Source organism: Guillardia theta (genome assembly GCF_000315625.1).
Source record: "Guillardia theta CCMP2712 unplaced genomic scaffold GUITHscaffold_336, whole genome shotgun sequence".
NCBI lineage: Eukaryota > Cryptophyceae > Pyrenomonadales > Geminigeraceae > Guillardia > Guillardia theta.
This window is the reverse complement of record NW_005434341.1, coordinates 1-12243: the sequence shown is the minus strand read 5'-3', so window position 1 is coordinate 12243 and position 12243 is coordinate 1. Positions and strand designations below refer to the sequence as shown.

Genomic DNA, 12243 nt, shown 5'->3' with positions numbered 1-12243 from the left:
CCCCACCCCCATCTTCATCCTATCTCACCCGCTCCACTCCCTGCCTCCTCTCCTCCTCTTTTCCCTCCCTCAAGTTTCTCCTCAGGGTGGCGGAGGCTCCAAGGAGGAGGAACCTTCGCAGGAGACCGACAGCGGGCCTGACGAGCTTTAGGGTGAAACATGCTGTGCAGAGAGAGGGGGAGGGGGGGGAAGTGAAGGGAGAGGACGAAGGTGAAGAAGAAGACGGGGAGAAAGGAGAAGCCAAGGACCAAGAAGAAGGGAGGGAGGAAGAGGGAGAGGGAGAGGGAGACGAGGACTGGAAGGAGGAGAAGATGAACGAGGAGGAGATGAAGATAGTATGTTTTATTTACCCGCATGGCAGGACCATAGGCCCTCCCATATCCTCCTATATCACACCAGCCCCACTAAAGTACAAGATGCTCTAGCGTACACGTTGCCGGAAGCCTCCGCCTCCTCCCCTTCTCCCTCATTCGTTCGCTCCCCCCCGTCCCCTCTGCTCCTCCTGTCTGGCTCTTTCCACGCATCTTCTCTAATTCAGGAAGGGGGCGACAAGAGGCTTGTCGCCGGATGCCTCGGGGAGCTAGAGCACGAGTGTCAGTAGGAGCATGAGAAGAAGACGAGGGGAGGGACAAGAGAGGAGGAGGGGAGGAGGGAGACGAGGAGCGGGAGGGAGAGGGAAAGAAGAGGGTTGAAGACAAGAAGGGGGAAGAGGGAGAAGAGAGGAGGGTGGGAAGGGGAGCGGCAGGCAATACCTCTTCCTCCCTGTCGTATTCCTTGTCAAACTTGTCTTTGAACGTCACACCATCGTAAACCGACTTGGGTCTCAGCCGACAGGCCTCGTCGATGCCGATCGCAATGAGCACCGATCGTACGGCATCCTTTCCTGGCTGGACTAGCACGTTGGCTGGGTCCCTGATCCCTCCTCTGTTGATGTCTGCCACCACGTCGCCTCCTCGCAGGTTCTGCACAAGAGCCACATGAGTGGAGGACAGGAAGGCGAGAGCAATGAAAGAGGGAGGGAGGGAGGGAGGGAGGGAGGGAGGGAGGGAGGGAGGGAGGGAGGGAGAGGAGTCGTACCGATCTCTTCCTGTGCTCCTCGTGCGACGACGTTCGCTCGTGATGTTCGTCCTGTTTCCTGATCGACACCTGACGCTCAATGTCAGCTGGAGGGCGGCGGCAGGACAGGATGGGGGGGTGCCTGGAAGGAGCTGGAGCAAGTCTTGCCCGTGATGATGCTGCCCGTTGCCTTGATCGAGAGCTCCGAGAACGTCGGGACGATCTTGAACTTGACGCTCGTGCAAATCTCAGGCTTTGTGGAGCAGACAGCCCTGAAGACGAGTGGTGAGAACATGAGGGACAACACGGGAGGAGGAGGATGAAGGAGAAGAGGTTTACAAGTCCAGGGCAAGTGCAAGGAGAAAACAAGACAGGGAAGGAGAGAGAGGCCGCAGGGAGACAGGAAGGCTGGCCCTCGGCATCTCCTCACCTCACAGACGCGAAGTGAGTCTCGTTCTGGTCGCAGATGCGTGCGCGTGCATGCTTCCTCGGGGTCACCTCGGTGAAGATGCTACCCAGTCTCACTTCCCCTAACCCACAGCAGCTCAGCGTCGCCCAGAGTGCAAGTCAGTCCCTCACCGTCCTTGTCCCACATGATCACACACTCCGACCATCCTTTCATGGTGCAGGCACTGCAGCACGGCTCGACCTGGGGCCCCTTGTCTCCGTCGTGAAACCCTGAGTAGAACGCGTCCGACGGGTCCACGTTGGTGCACCAGGCGCATCTCGACCGCCCGATGTACTGAAGCTGCCACAAGGTGTCAGCGTCCAGGTTCACTGGAGAGTGACTCACCATCGCCACCTTGTTTCCCACATGATCTAAAATCTGCACACGGACAGTCAGACGCTTCCTCCCACCTCTTCCATCAACTTACATCATACATCGCTTGTCCTGTACACAGTGGAGGGACTGAGAGGCAGAAAGGCAGCTTAACAGAGTCTTGAGCAACGAGGGTCAACGTCACTGTCCCCTTGACGCGCCCCTTGTTCTGCTCGTCCTCCTCATTCGCGTCCACAGCCTGACGGCGGATTCTCCCAAACAAGTTTCCACCGGACAGACTTCGCACGAGCCCAGCGCCGTTGGCAAGGTCGGACGCGCTGCTTGCCTGGTCCTGCGCCGCTTCTTCCTCGGGCTTGAATTCAGCCTTCACCTTGTCCTTGAAGAGCTGGTACGTGCTCTGCATGGCGACCCCTGGCCGCTTCATGGCTTCGCTGATGTCGGCCAGCGCATACCCCACAACCTTGTCGCTCCACAACTGCCTCTTCTGATGCACCGAGAAGCGAAGCTGCTTGTTGGGAAGCAGAGACTCTTCCTCGAGATCGATCGTGACATGCTTTGGCCAGCTGACCTCCTGCTGCGACTTGTCGCCCCTGGTGACGTCAGACTTGATCAAAGCGTTGCCGTCCTGGCAGTATCTGCCCTCCAGCAGGTAGTAAGCGTTGATGTCGTACTCCTGCAAAACATTCAGACGGAGAGTCATGGGACCTCAATGCTTCACAAGTACCTTGAGGGACTGGACGTAAACACCCGACACTGACAGACGCCAAAGTCGCCTCGGAGTTGCTCCGAGTTCTTCAGCAGTGTAGGTGTCGTGCAGTTTCCTGAAGCGGATGCGAAAGATGGTCTTCCGGGGCCGTGGCTTCCTCTTCTGCTGCTTCACGGCCCTGGGCTTGTCGCGATCGGGGCCTTCCGCACTTGAGACCGAGTGAGCAATTGCCGTCTTCTCAGCCGAGCTCTCCGAGTCGTGTCGATACTCCTTGTACTCTCCTGTGTAGCTTCCTGAGATGAAATCTCCGTCTCCCTCACTCGTGCCATAGCTGCTGGGCCCCTGTCGCGCGCTGACGTCAGAAACTCTCGCACATCAAGTCACTTCCTACCGTCGTGTTGTTCGTCTCAGACCCGTCGACGCTCTCGGGACTCCCGCTCTCACTGCCTTCACTGTCGCTAGAAGACATGTGGTCCCATCGGCTCCCCTGAGGAGACAGAAAGCTCGTCATCCCTCCTGCCTTCCTCGCATACTCTAACGATCCGAGCATCGGCATGACTGCTCCTCTCAACGAGCTGCCATGGGTGTTGTAGTGCCCTTCCTTGAGGTGCTTCGGTATCCTGATTCCCTTGTTCTTTTCTGCCTTGGTCACGGGGCCGAAAGCTCCTGATTGCTCCATGCTCTTGAGTCGTGCCGAAAGAGCTTGTTCATCGAGCTGAGCATCGATGAGTGGTGGCATCGATACGGTCACGTCGGGTTCCTCATAATCACTCTTTCTAACAGATTCTTCGACGCTGGTCGAAAACTCGTCCATGACTTGTCCTTCCTTTATGTTGATACCGTTGCTTGCCTTGGACTTCTGGCTGTTGTTCTTGCTGATGTCAGCAGCGATCTCCTTGAGGAAGAACAAGAACTCCTTCAAGGGGCCAGGGCTGATATCGACATTTGCTTTGTCGACTCCCCAGTCCTTGCGGGATTGCACATGTTCGAACCTGTTGAGGAAGTAAGCATGAACCACACCCCAATACAAATCAGACCTCATCTCTGCCACTTTTGTCAGCTCACTGAAAAGACCCGGAAACATATCGATCGCAAGCCAAAGATCGTCCCCACTCAGCACTAGCAATTCCGTATCGCCAACAGCTCTGACCTGCACTTCGAGTTAATATGATTTTTACACACAAGAGTAGGCACAGCAGTACATCAGCAATTCTTGCACTGTCATAGATGACTCCGATTTCACCTTTGAAAGAGTATTATCCACCAAAGCAGGAAAGAATCGTGGTATCAAGGCACCGAGAAACTGTCCTTCGTCGATTCGGCTGACTTCCTCCCCATCCACGGTGACAAGGCATGCGCCCTTGACAATGTAGAAGAAACTTGTCGGGCTGGTACCTGATCGCATCGGAGAGTGTCATGATCACACATTCGAGCATGCTGAATTATCCGACCTTTGGCCATGACGATGTTGCCATCTTGCAACGAGACGTGCTTGATTCTTGAGAGCAACTCGGCCTGTGCCCGGACAGGGACGGAAACCAGTCTACTGTTGCCATTTCCGTTTGCAAGCTTCTCCAGCATCCCTTCGACCCCTTGGTTGCTCTCCAGCATCTCACCGTTGGGGGTCTGGTCAGTATCATTGACCTCCGGGTCTTTCTTAGGGGGGTTGCCCCCAATCCAGTATTGGTCGTGAGATGGAGTAGAGTTTTCGTCAGTGAGCAACGCAACCAGGGAGTAATCGCGAGTTTGTGAGGAGGATTTGCTCATACCCTACCACAACAGAATCGTCAGCTTATTACACCAAGAAGAAGCGTCAGGACGTACATGCCCTGGATACTCTCTGTCCCACTGCATCAGGCGTTTCAGTCGGTCTTTCCTTCGAGAGATTCCCAGCCTTCTCAACTGTGAAGACTGTCAGGTTCAAGGCACCGGAATCTTTCTCCATTTACCAAATCATGTAGAGCTTGATCCTTGGCCCCATCTCCTTCAAAAACATGAGAAGCTCGCTCCAACATGACTGAATTCAAAAAAATTAGAAATGGCTCATCCAGCCCAGGACGCTTGCCTGTCACGCTAGGATCCGCCTTCTTAATGGAAGCCAATCTAGGGACCAACTCTACCTTAAATTCGTACCCTGAAAGAACAGAATCAGTAACGTCAAACAGCAGCATAGCAGTCTCAGTACGTGGGGGAGCAGAATCCCTCTGAGCATGACCGTTGGGGACTGACGGGAATTGCATGAAATCTTTGAGGTTGATGTGCACTTTTCCCACGGGAATGGCTTCTTCCAGACTCTCGCTCCCGTCCCAGATAGTTATCACGAGGTCTGTTTGTCTTTTCGACCTTCTCACAGGCAAAACAAACGCGTTGCCGTTCCCATTGGAAGGCCAGACAGGGTTCGCGTTACTGTAAACCATTCCAGTTACCGCCTGTAGGAGCAAGTCAATCATTGCAAGGATCGAAACAAACATGTGTCACCGTTCTGGATCTGCATACTCCATCTGACGTATGGAGCATACAGAACAAATCCCCGAGCTGCTCATCCCCAACAAAGAGGTTCTTTCCTGAGCATACCACAGCACAGAGCAACCAATATTCTGCGTTCTCATCGAACTCTTCGCCGTCAGTGAGCCCCGGGGATTCCACCGAGGGACTGGACGCATCACTTGTACCAGAACTGCTACTCAGCTTGTTCACTGCAATGGGGTTCGTGGGCGGAGTGTTTCTTATCGTGACATCCTCCTGAGTCAACATCCTGCTGAACCTCCAAGGAAATGCTGTTTCAGCAGCAAGAGCACCTCATCCCTCTCACTCGCAGCGAAGCAAAGCCTGTCATGCTTTGCTGGACTTCATTTCAACAGCTTCTGTAAGTCTGGCCCAAACAAAAGAAAGCATCAGAGGCCAAGCACGAATCAAAAGACATTCCTTTCGGAATAATCAGCTCATTGAATGAATTGTTTTCTTTCCCCTACCCGCTCCTCCCTCCTCTTCCAGAGATTTGAGAATAAAATGGGCATCAGAAACGAGGGAATAGGAAGAAGGCCAGAAATATGGTGCCAAGAACCGGAAGCAACCAGCAAGATACACCAGCAAGTCAAAGAAATACGATGAAGATGAGTAAAGGGACGGAAAAGATGGTGTGTAGCCACAGCAATTCGAGAAGAGGAGGAAGGGCATACAGTGAACCAGTACCGGGCACACATCGTGACGGCAACCAGAGATGGGACAGGCACGGGGAGAGTGCAAGATGTGGAGAAAGAGGTCAATCAGAAAAAGCCCCATGCGGGAAGGAAGAGTTGAGATCGAAAAGCAACTAAATCAGTGCACAAGGGGCAGCCCGCCGCAACAACGAGCAAGACGGGCATCAAAGAGGCATATGGGTCTGAAGCATCTTGAGCACAAGTACAAGCAAGTAGGTCGTGGAAAGCAGGAGGTTGATCAAGTAGGACAGGATTAGCAGGAGGGGCAGCAGAAGCAGAAGCAGCAGAAGCAGAAGCAGAAGCAGGAGTATGCCGCGCGGCTAGCATTGCTCTAGCCCTCATCGCGCAAGGGGCCGGACGTGGTGGACCCTCCCCCTTGTCCATCACACCCCCACCACCTATCTGTCCAACATTGACCCCTACCCCTAATCTTATACCGAGCACCCCCAATTTCACTCTATTTTATCCTCCACCCCCTTTGAAATTGATCCACCCCGTCATAGAAGCATTGCTGATTACCCCTATCCCCAATTTCCACGAAATCAGGATCCGGTAGTGACGATAACCCAACTTTTACATGTACCTGGTACGGGTGATATCAGTGATCCTGACCTCATGGGCTTACGCTGCTCTTCCATGGAGCACCCCACCCCTCCAATTACCCTCCTCCGACAGGAAACCCTATCAATGAACACCACCCACCAAGGAATTTTCTGCTACTGATCGAACACCCTACCCCTTGACACGTACACCCTCCCAGAAACCAAGTCCACCCACCTGCTGCATTTCCCATACCTCCAAAATTTGACGAAGATTACCCCACCCCCACCCCCTTTCTTGGATCTATGTGACTACCCACGTACTCAAATCATCCAGTCCTGTCTCACCCACCCCCATAAAGGTTCCAATTTTAATTGCAGACCCACCACACACAAAGGAGTACCCACCCCCTCTGGAAAATACTCCAGAGGACTTTACTACCCAACCCCAACTTCGCTCAACAGATGACCCACCAGGCTGGAGTCGAGTAAAACACCAATACCCCTCCTTGTGCCGCTGACAATCTCCTATCTGATGGAAGATTTCTATTCTTCGATTACGCTGCTATGTTCAAAGCGCTATCCATGATTCAACTACTCTTGACATCACCTTCCAATTATCAGTACCCGTGCAACAATCTCTCCACCCCAAAATATCGAAAGAGTACCCCGCCAAAAGAGAAAAACACACCACCTACCTTGTTATTTGCTAACACCTGCAATCAATGAACCCCACCCTGAACGTCTAAGAATCGAGAGTCCTCCAGTCCACGGGTCCAGAAGCCAAAAGATGAGAATTTCCAGCATATATGGCTTATAGTACGGATCTTCAGGTATTTTATGATGTGAGCACTTATAGTTTTCTCTCCCTTGGATATGAGCTATCACGCCCAAAAAAATGTTCAACCCCCCACCTCACTTTGTTTCTCACTACCCCTTCATGCTACAATATTTCAAGGCCACCCTACCCACTTTATATAAAGGCCAGATGACCCCCACCACACTATTCCTGGAATGTCATTACCCAGTTCCCACATAGTATAGGACACAGACCACCCCACCACCCGCATTCAATAGGACCAGCTAAAAATCACCCCCACCCCTGTTTCCATACGATTGAATGACCCCTGCGAGATATCCCCGTGTCTATTGGGACCAATAAACTACCCCACCCGGACAACACCGGATAGACCCTTTCCCTCTGACGACTCCACCCCCTCGAATACAATTCTACCCCCAAAAAATATTCAACTACCCGTGCTATAGAGGGTATATTTACCGGTTCTGCCGAAAATTCCAACACCCCTACCCTGCAAAATCACCCACCCCACCATGTCCTTTCTCAGAATTGACAGGCCATCCGATGCTACTGGCTTCATCTCGCAGACTACCCCTACCGCATCATGGTATGAGGTACCCCCACGGAAATGTTCCAAACTACCCTATTTTAACCCCCTACCCCCTCTATTCCCGTTCAATATGTCACAGTGGCATACGGTTCAGTCGCATTGAATTCAGCGGGCCCGCACCGTCGGAACGGTTTTCATGCTGGGCCGCCGGCCAGAGGTAATCAGCCAGGGCCGCGGCCCCTTCGAGACCCGGCGGGCCCGGCGGCCCGGGCCCCTCCGGCGAGGTCAAACTTTGCGACAGTCACGTCATGCTCTAGGACGACCGGCCGCCCGTCACGATGAATCACGGCGGCGCACACGGTGGCGGCTGCACACTGGCCAAGTTTCAACATGTCAATTCTGCCTTGGAAGCTGCCGCCGTTCACTGAATCTAAGTCAGTGAATTCAGGCCGGTCGGGCCTGGCCGGCCCGGACCCGGCCGGGCCGCCGACTCGCCGCCGGAACTTCGGACCCGAACGTGCCACCGGGCCCGCCGCTGGGAGTCTTTTCAAGGGGAGATGAAGGGTGGGGGTACTTTGTAAGCAGGCGCATGGTGTAGGAGGAGGGGGTAGTTAAAGGGAAAGAAAGGGGTGGTGATTAAATGACCCCCATCCAGGGGTCGGTCAGGCAAACGGTGACGGGTGGGGTCATCACTACTGGCACAGGGGGCCATGCGCCATGTACCAAAGTGGGATAAGGAGGGGTGATAAATGGAAAAACCAGGGGTACAAATCGAAAAGTCAGGGGGTAGAGAAGGGGCTGAGTGGGTAGGGTCATCATAATTTCGGGGAAACCAGGTCAACAGGGGTCAGAAAGGAAATGGGTGGGTAGTTGATGGCTCAGGATAATGTGTGAAAAAAGGTGGGTGGGAGTTAGTATATTGATATCTGGGGTAGGGTGAATTAATTGATAATGTAAGGGCAAATGTACGGGTGGGTAGCTTCAATGGAGGGGTACTAAAAATTAAAAATGAATTTTTAAGCAAATGTGGGGTGGTTGAATCCGGGGTAGGGTGGTACTTGCTGGGTTGAAGTTGTTCTGTTTTGTGTGCAATGCAATGATATGAAAGATGGTGGGGAGGGAAAGAGACGAGAGGAGGAGAGGAGAGAGGAGGAGAGGAGAGAGGAGGAGAGGGAATGAGATGACAAGATAGGGACACGGAAGGAAGAGAATCGAGACTAAGGATGTAATACCTCATTTAGACAGAGGAGGGAAACAAACGCAATGGCTTCGAGAAAAGGCCAGTCAGGACGAGGAGGTGAGGGAAAAGTGAAACGAAAGTTGACGAGAAAGTAGAAATGGACCGATGGGATGATGTTACTTGCTCTAAGCTTTCGTTTTGCTTATTTTCTCCTGTTCAAAGATCGAAAGTTCAGGACCTGATGCTTTGGGACTGAGTTGCAGGAACTTGAAGCGTTTATATCAGGAGGGTAGTAGGGAATTTCAGAGTGCTTGTAAATGATACTACCTTGGTCTCAATCTCTTGATATTGTTCTGAGAGCCACCAAACCATTTGATTGAAATGAAAACTAAGTTGTCTGCAGCAGTACCTGATACTTGTTGTTTGCAGTATGTTTGAAAACTGAAATCTGGTCAGTTCCTCCGATCGGATCATTTAATTCTTTGCATATTTTTTTATCTTGAATCCAAGGATCACAAGCAGCTGCAAGGCAGTTGATTGATCCCTGGACCTTCAGCACTAGCTCAAAGATAAAGTTGAAGATGCTCAAAACTCGAAATCTTCCATGGCTGCCCAACGATGTGCTGGAGAACATTGTATTCTTTGCTGTTGTCGAGACAGGTGATGATTGCAAGATTTGCTTACAAAGTGACGCGGTGAATGCTTCGAGTCAATCAGAGAATCCCAATTCCGACTGTTTGCGAGTTTTGAACAATCTCAAGCTATCGTGCAATGCCTTTCGATCGGCTTGCAGGATAGAAACGGTAGCGAGGAAATGTCTGTCAGAGCCAAAGCGGATGGCTTGTCTCTTGAGAGCCTCGCGGAGGGTTCAGTTGTGGTTATTCTTGAGGGCATCGGGGGGATACGATAGAGCAGTAAAGGCTTTCCAGAGAGAAATCGCATGCCTAAAAGCTTCAACGGTCCCTCCACCTATTGTCTCTACCTTGCAGAAACTCTGTGGGACGCTTTTTACTCAGATCGGAAGATACGCGGAGGCAGAAGAGATGCTCAACGATGCTCTTGTGCTTGACAAGATAATTCAAGGCCCTTCGTCCCCCGAGGTTGCAAGCACCCTCCACAACTTGGCCGATATGCTACGCGGCTCGGTATCTGCCTGCCAGACAGCGCGAGAGAGGTATCTCGCAGCGCTGAGGGGAATAGGATATGCGAGGGAGTGCCTGAGGATACGGATGCAAGCTTGTGGGATGCAGTCGTCGCCTGTCGCCTGCGCGTTGCATGTGCTGGGATATCATTGTGCGGAGTATGCGAGTGGAGCGCATGCGATTCCGTTCTTCAAGCATGCGACTGATGCCCTGCAGGTAAGTTTCTTGTCTCGTTGCAATGACCTTGTTGATCACTGATCGAATTGCTGTAAAGAAATCCAACGAAATCTTCGCGAGGGTGGGCGACGATGAGATGAATGCTACGACGCTGCAAGACCTGGGGTTGTGTTACTACTATCAGATGAAATATAAAGAAGCCATGCACTACTACGAATCTGCTTGTCACCTTATCATGGAGAAGGTGACTTTGAACTTGTATATAAGTTTCTCTGAACTTTGCAATGCAGTTCGGATCTCACCACCCTGATCTTGCTGTTCCCACTTTCAACATTGCAAATGTTATGTGTGCGGCTGGGAAGTATCGAAGAGCAATCAGTAGAGCTGTGATGGTTGAAGGGAACACTTCTTACAACCTCGCAGGTTTCTATGAGGTTGCATACAATATCAACCGAGACACTCTCGGCAAGGTAAGAGGCAAAGGAATCTTCGTGCTGACAGAACGACTGACACATTGAAACAGGATCACAAGTGGACAGAGACGGCGCTTGCATCGTTGCAGGAAGCGATTGACCGAGACAGGGACATCACGGGAGCAGAAATTGTGTTCACCGAGGATGTATGAGCAAGTTGGAAGCTCCTGCGAGTCCTTGACTTTGTCGTTTGCAGTCCGACACCAGCCTCATGGTCGATACTGACACGTCAGCATCTCTCAACACGTCACGCAACGAGGGTGAAGACATCGCTGTGAACCTTCAGTTCATCGTCGAAGAGTCGAACTCGAGTTGTTGGCAAGAGAGAGGAGCGAACAAAGAGGGCGAGGAAGCAGGAAGGAGTGCGTTCAGCATCGGAGAGGTCACGCTCCCTCTCCTCCTGTGATGATGCTAAAGCGACTTGCAGCTGCTCGCCAGCCTGGTTGAGGATCCTGTGGAGATTGAGCAGGACGAAGCAGACGAGTACGATGGATATGACTTCGAGGTGAAAAGGAGAGCAGAGCAGAGCAGAGCAGAGGAAAAGAGTGGAGTTTAGTGGAGTGGATAGGGCAAGGGAGGGGAGGGGAGGCGAAGATGGTGAAGTTTTGTACAGGAGAGATCGGAGGAGGACATGGAAGAGGAGGAGCGACAATTGGCGATGATCAACGAGACGCTGGAGGTATTATAGTTGTCTTCCTACTCGTCTCACTGTCCTCGCCTACAGTGGTTGTGGGACGACCCGCAGCATGTGGAACAGGAACACGTCATGTCCGTGTGAGAAGATGTAAACAAGGAAGAGAGTGAAGGAGGAGGAGGAGGAGGAGGAGGAGGAGGATGTCCATGTTGTAATTGTTGACGGGTCTAAAGGGCAGGCTGAGAAGAAGAGGAGGATGTAGAGTATGTTTACAGCACTGTTATTGGCTGATTGTGAAGTAAGAACGAATTGTTACAAAAGTTACAAGATCAACTTGAAGAGAAGAGAACAACAGGAAGAGGACGTAGAGAGCAAGGAGAGGGGAGGGGAGAGACGTGTCTGACTTGAGGAGGAGAGAAGAGAGGAGAGTAGATGACTGGAGAACTTTTCTCTTCATCATTCGTCATCTGAGCTGAACCCATCATGGACCTTCTCCTTCTGTGTGGTCCTGGGAGGACGAGGACGAGCTCCGTCGATCCCAGGCAGCAGCAGGTCAGCGAGAGCCGCGCGATCTATGCCGATGCCTGAAAGAGAAGGAGAGGAGAGACGGGGGAAAGGGGAGGAGAGGAGAGACGGGGAAGGAGAGGAGGATGAGAGACGGGGGAGAGAGGAGAGGCAGCAAACGAGATCAGGGGAAAGAAGCAGGAAGGGAGGGGAGGGGGAAAGGGGTAGGGGAGCGAAGGCACGAGCGCCGGGTTGTGTTGGGGGGTGGGGTAATAGAAGGGAGGAGGAGAGGACGGGAGTGAGCAAACCTCTGAGAACGTCGTCAGTCTCGTGGATGTTGCGGAGGTCTGTGAAGGGACCGACACCAACACCTGCGGGAAGTTGAAAAAGAGAAGCACAGGAGGAGGAGGAGGCAGGGGTGGAGGAGGAGGAGGCAGGGGACAGGGAGGAAGAGGAGGAGGCGGCGGCAGGGGACAGGGAGGAGGAGGAGGAGGAGGAGGCA

At 52.6% G+C, this 12243-nt stretch overlaps 3 protein-coding genes across 3 annotated transcripts; 2 read left to right on the top strand and 1 right to left on the bottom strand.

Annotated features, from left to right (window-relative positions):
* Window positions 1–529: 529 nt before the first annotated feature.
* On the bottom strand, window positions 530–5379 carry GUITHDRAFT_122455 (hypothetical protein; the record flags this gene model as incomplete). The annotated part of the gene is made up of 20 exons (XM_005818268.1): window positions 530–580; window positions 753–962; window positions 1078–1146; window positions 1184–1328; window positions 1487–1586; window positions 1636–1804; window positions 1850–1882; window positions 1932–2510; window positions 2562–2885; window positions 2935–3535; window positions 3581–3662; window positions 3840–3938; window positions 3995–4313; window positions 4368–4437; window positions 4493–4560; window positions 4616–4677; window positions 4759–4972; window positions 5022–5158; window positions 5216–5298; window positions 5342–5379. 20 exons carry the CDS (start codon window positions 5377–5379, stop codon window positions 530–532), a joined length of 3453 nt encoding a protein of 1150 aa, XP_005818325.1.
* A 1238-nt stretch (window positions 5380–6617) lies between these two features.
* Window positions 6618–6803, top strand: GUITHDRAFT_83186 (hypothetical protein; the record flags this gene model as incomplete). Its single annotated transcript, XM_005818267.1, has 1 exon — window positions 6618–6803. A coding segment is annotated over one exon (186 nt), but the record flags the coding sequence as incomplete, so codon positions are not given.
* A 2589-nt stretch (window positions 6804–9392) lies between these two features.
* GUITHDRAFT_122454 (hypothetical protein) lies at window positions 9393–11381 on the top strand (the record flags this gene model as incomplete). Its single annotated transcript, XM_005818266.1, has 9 exons — window positions 9393–10169; window positions 10228–10374; window positions 10421–10508; window positions 10554–10600; window positions 10654–10749; window positions 10800–10985; window positions 11031–11108; window positions 11217–11282; window positions 11328–11381. The coding sequence occupies 9 exons, from the start codon at window positions 9393–9395 to the stop codon at window positions 11379–11381; spliced, it is 1539 nt and encodes a 512-aa protein (XP_005818323.1).
* Window positions 11382–12243: the final 862 nt, after the last annotated feature.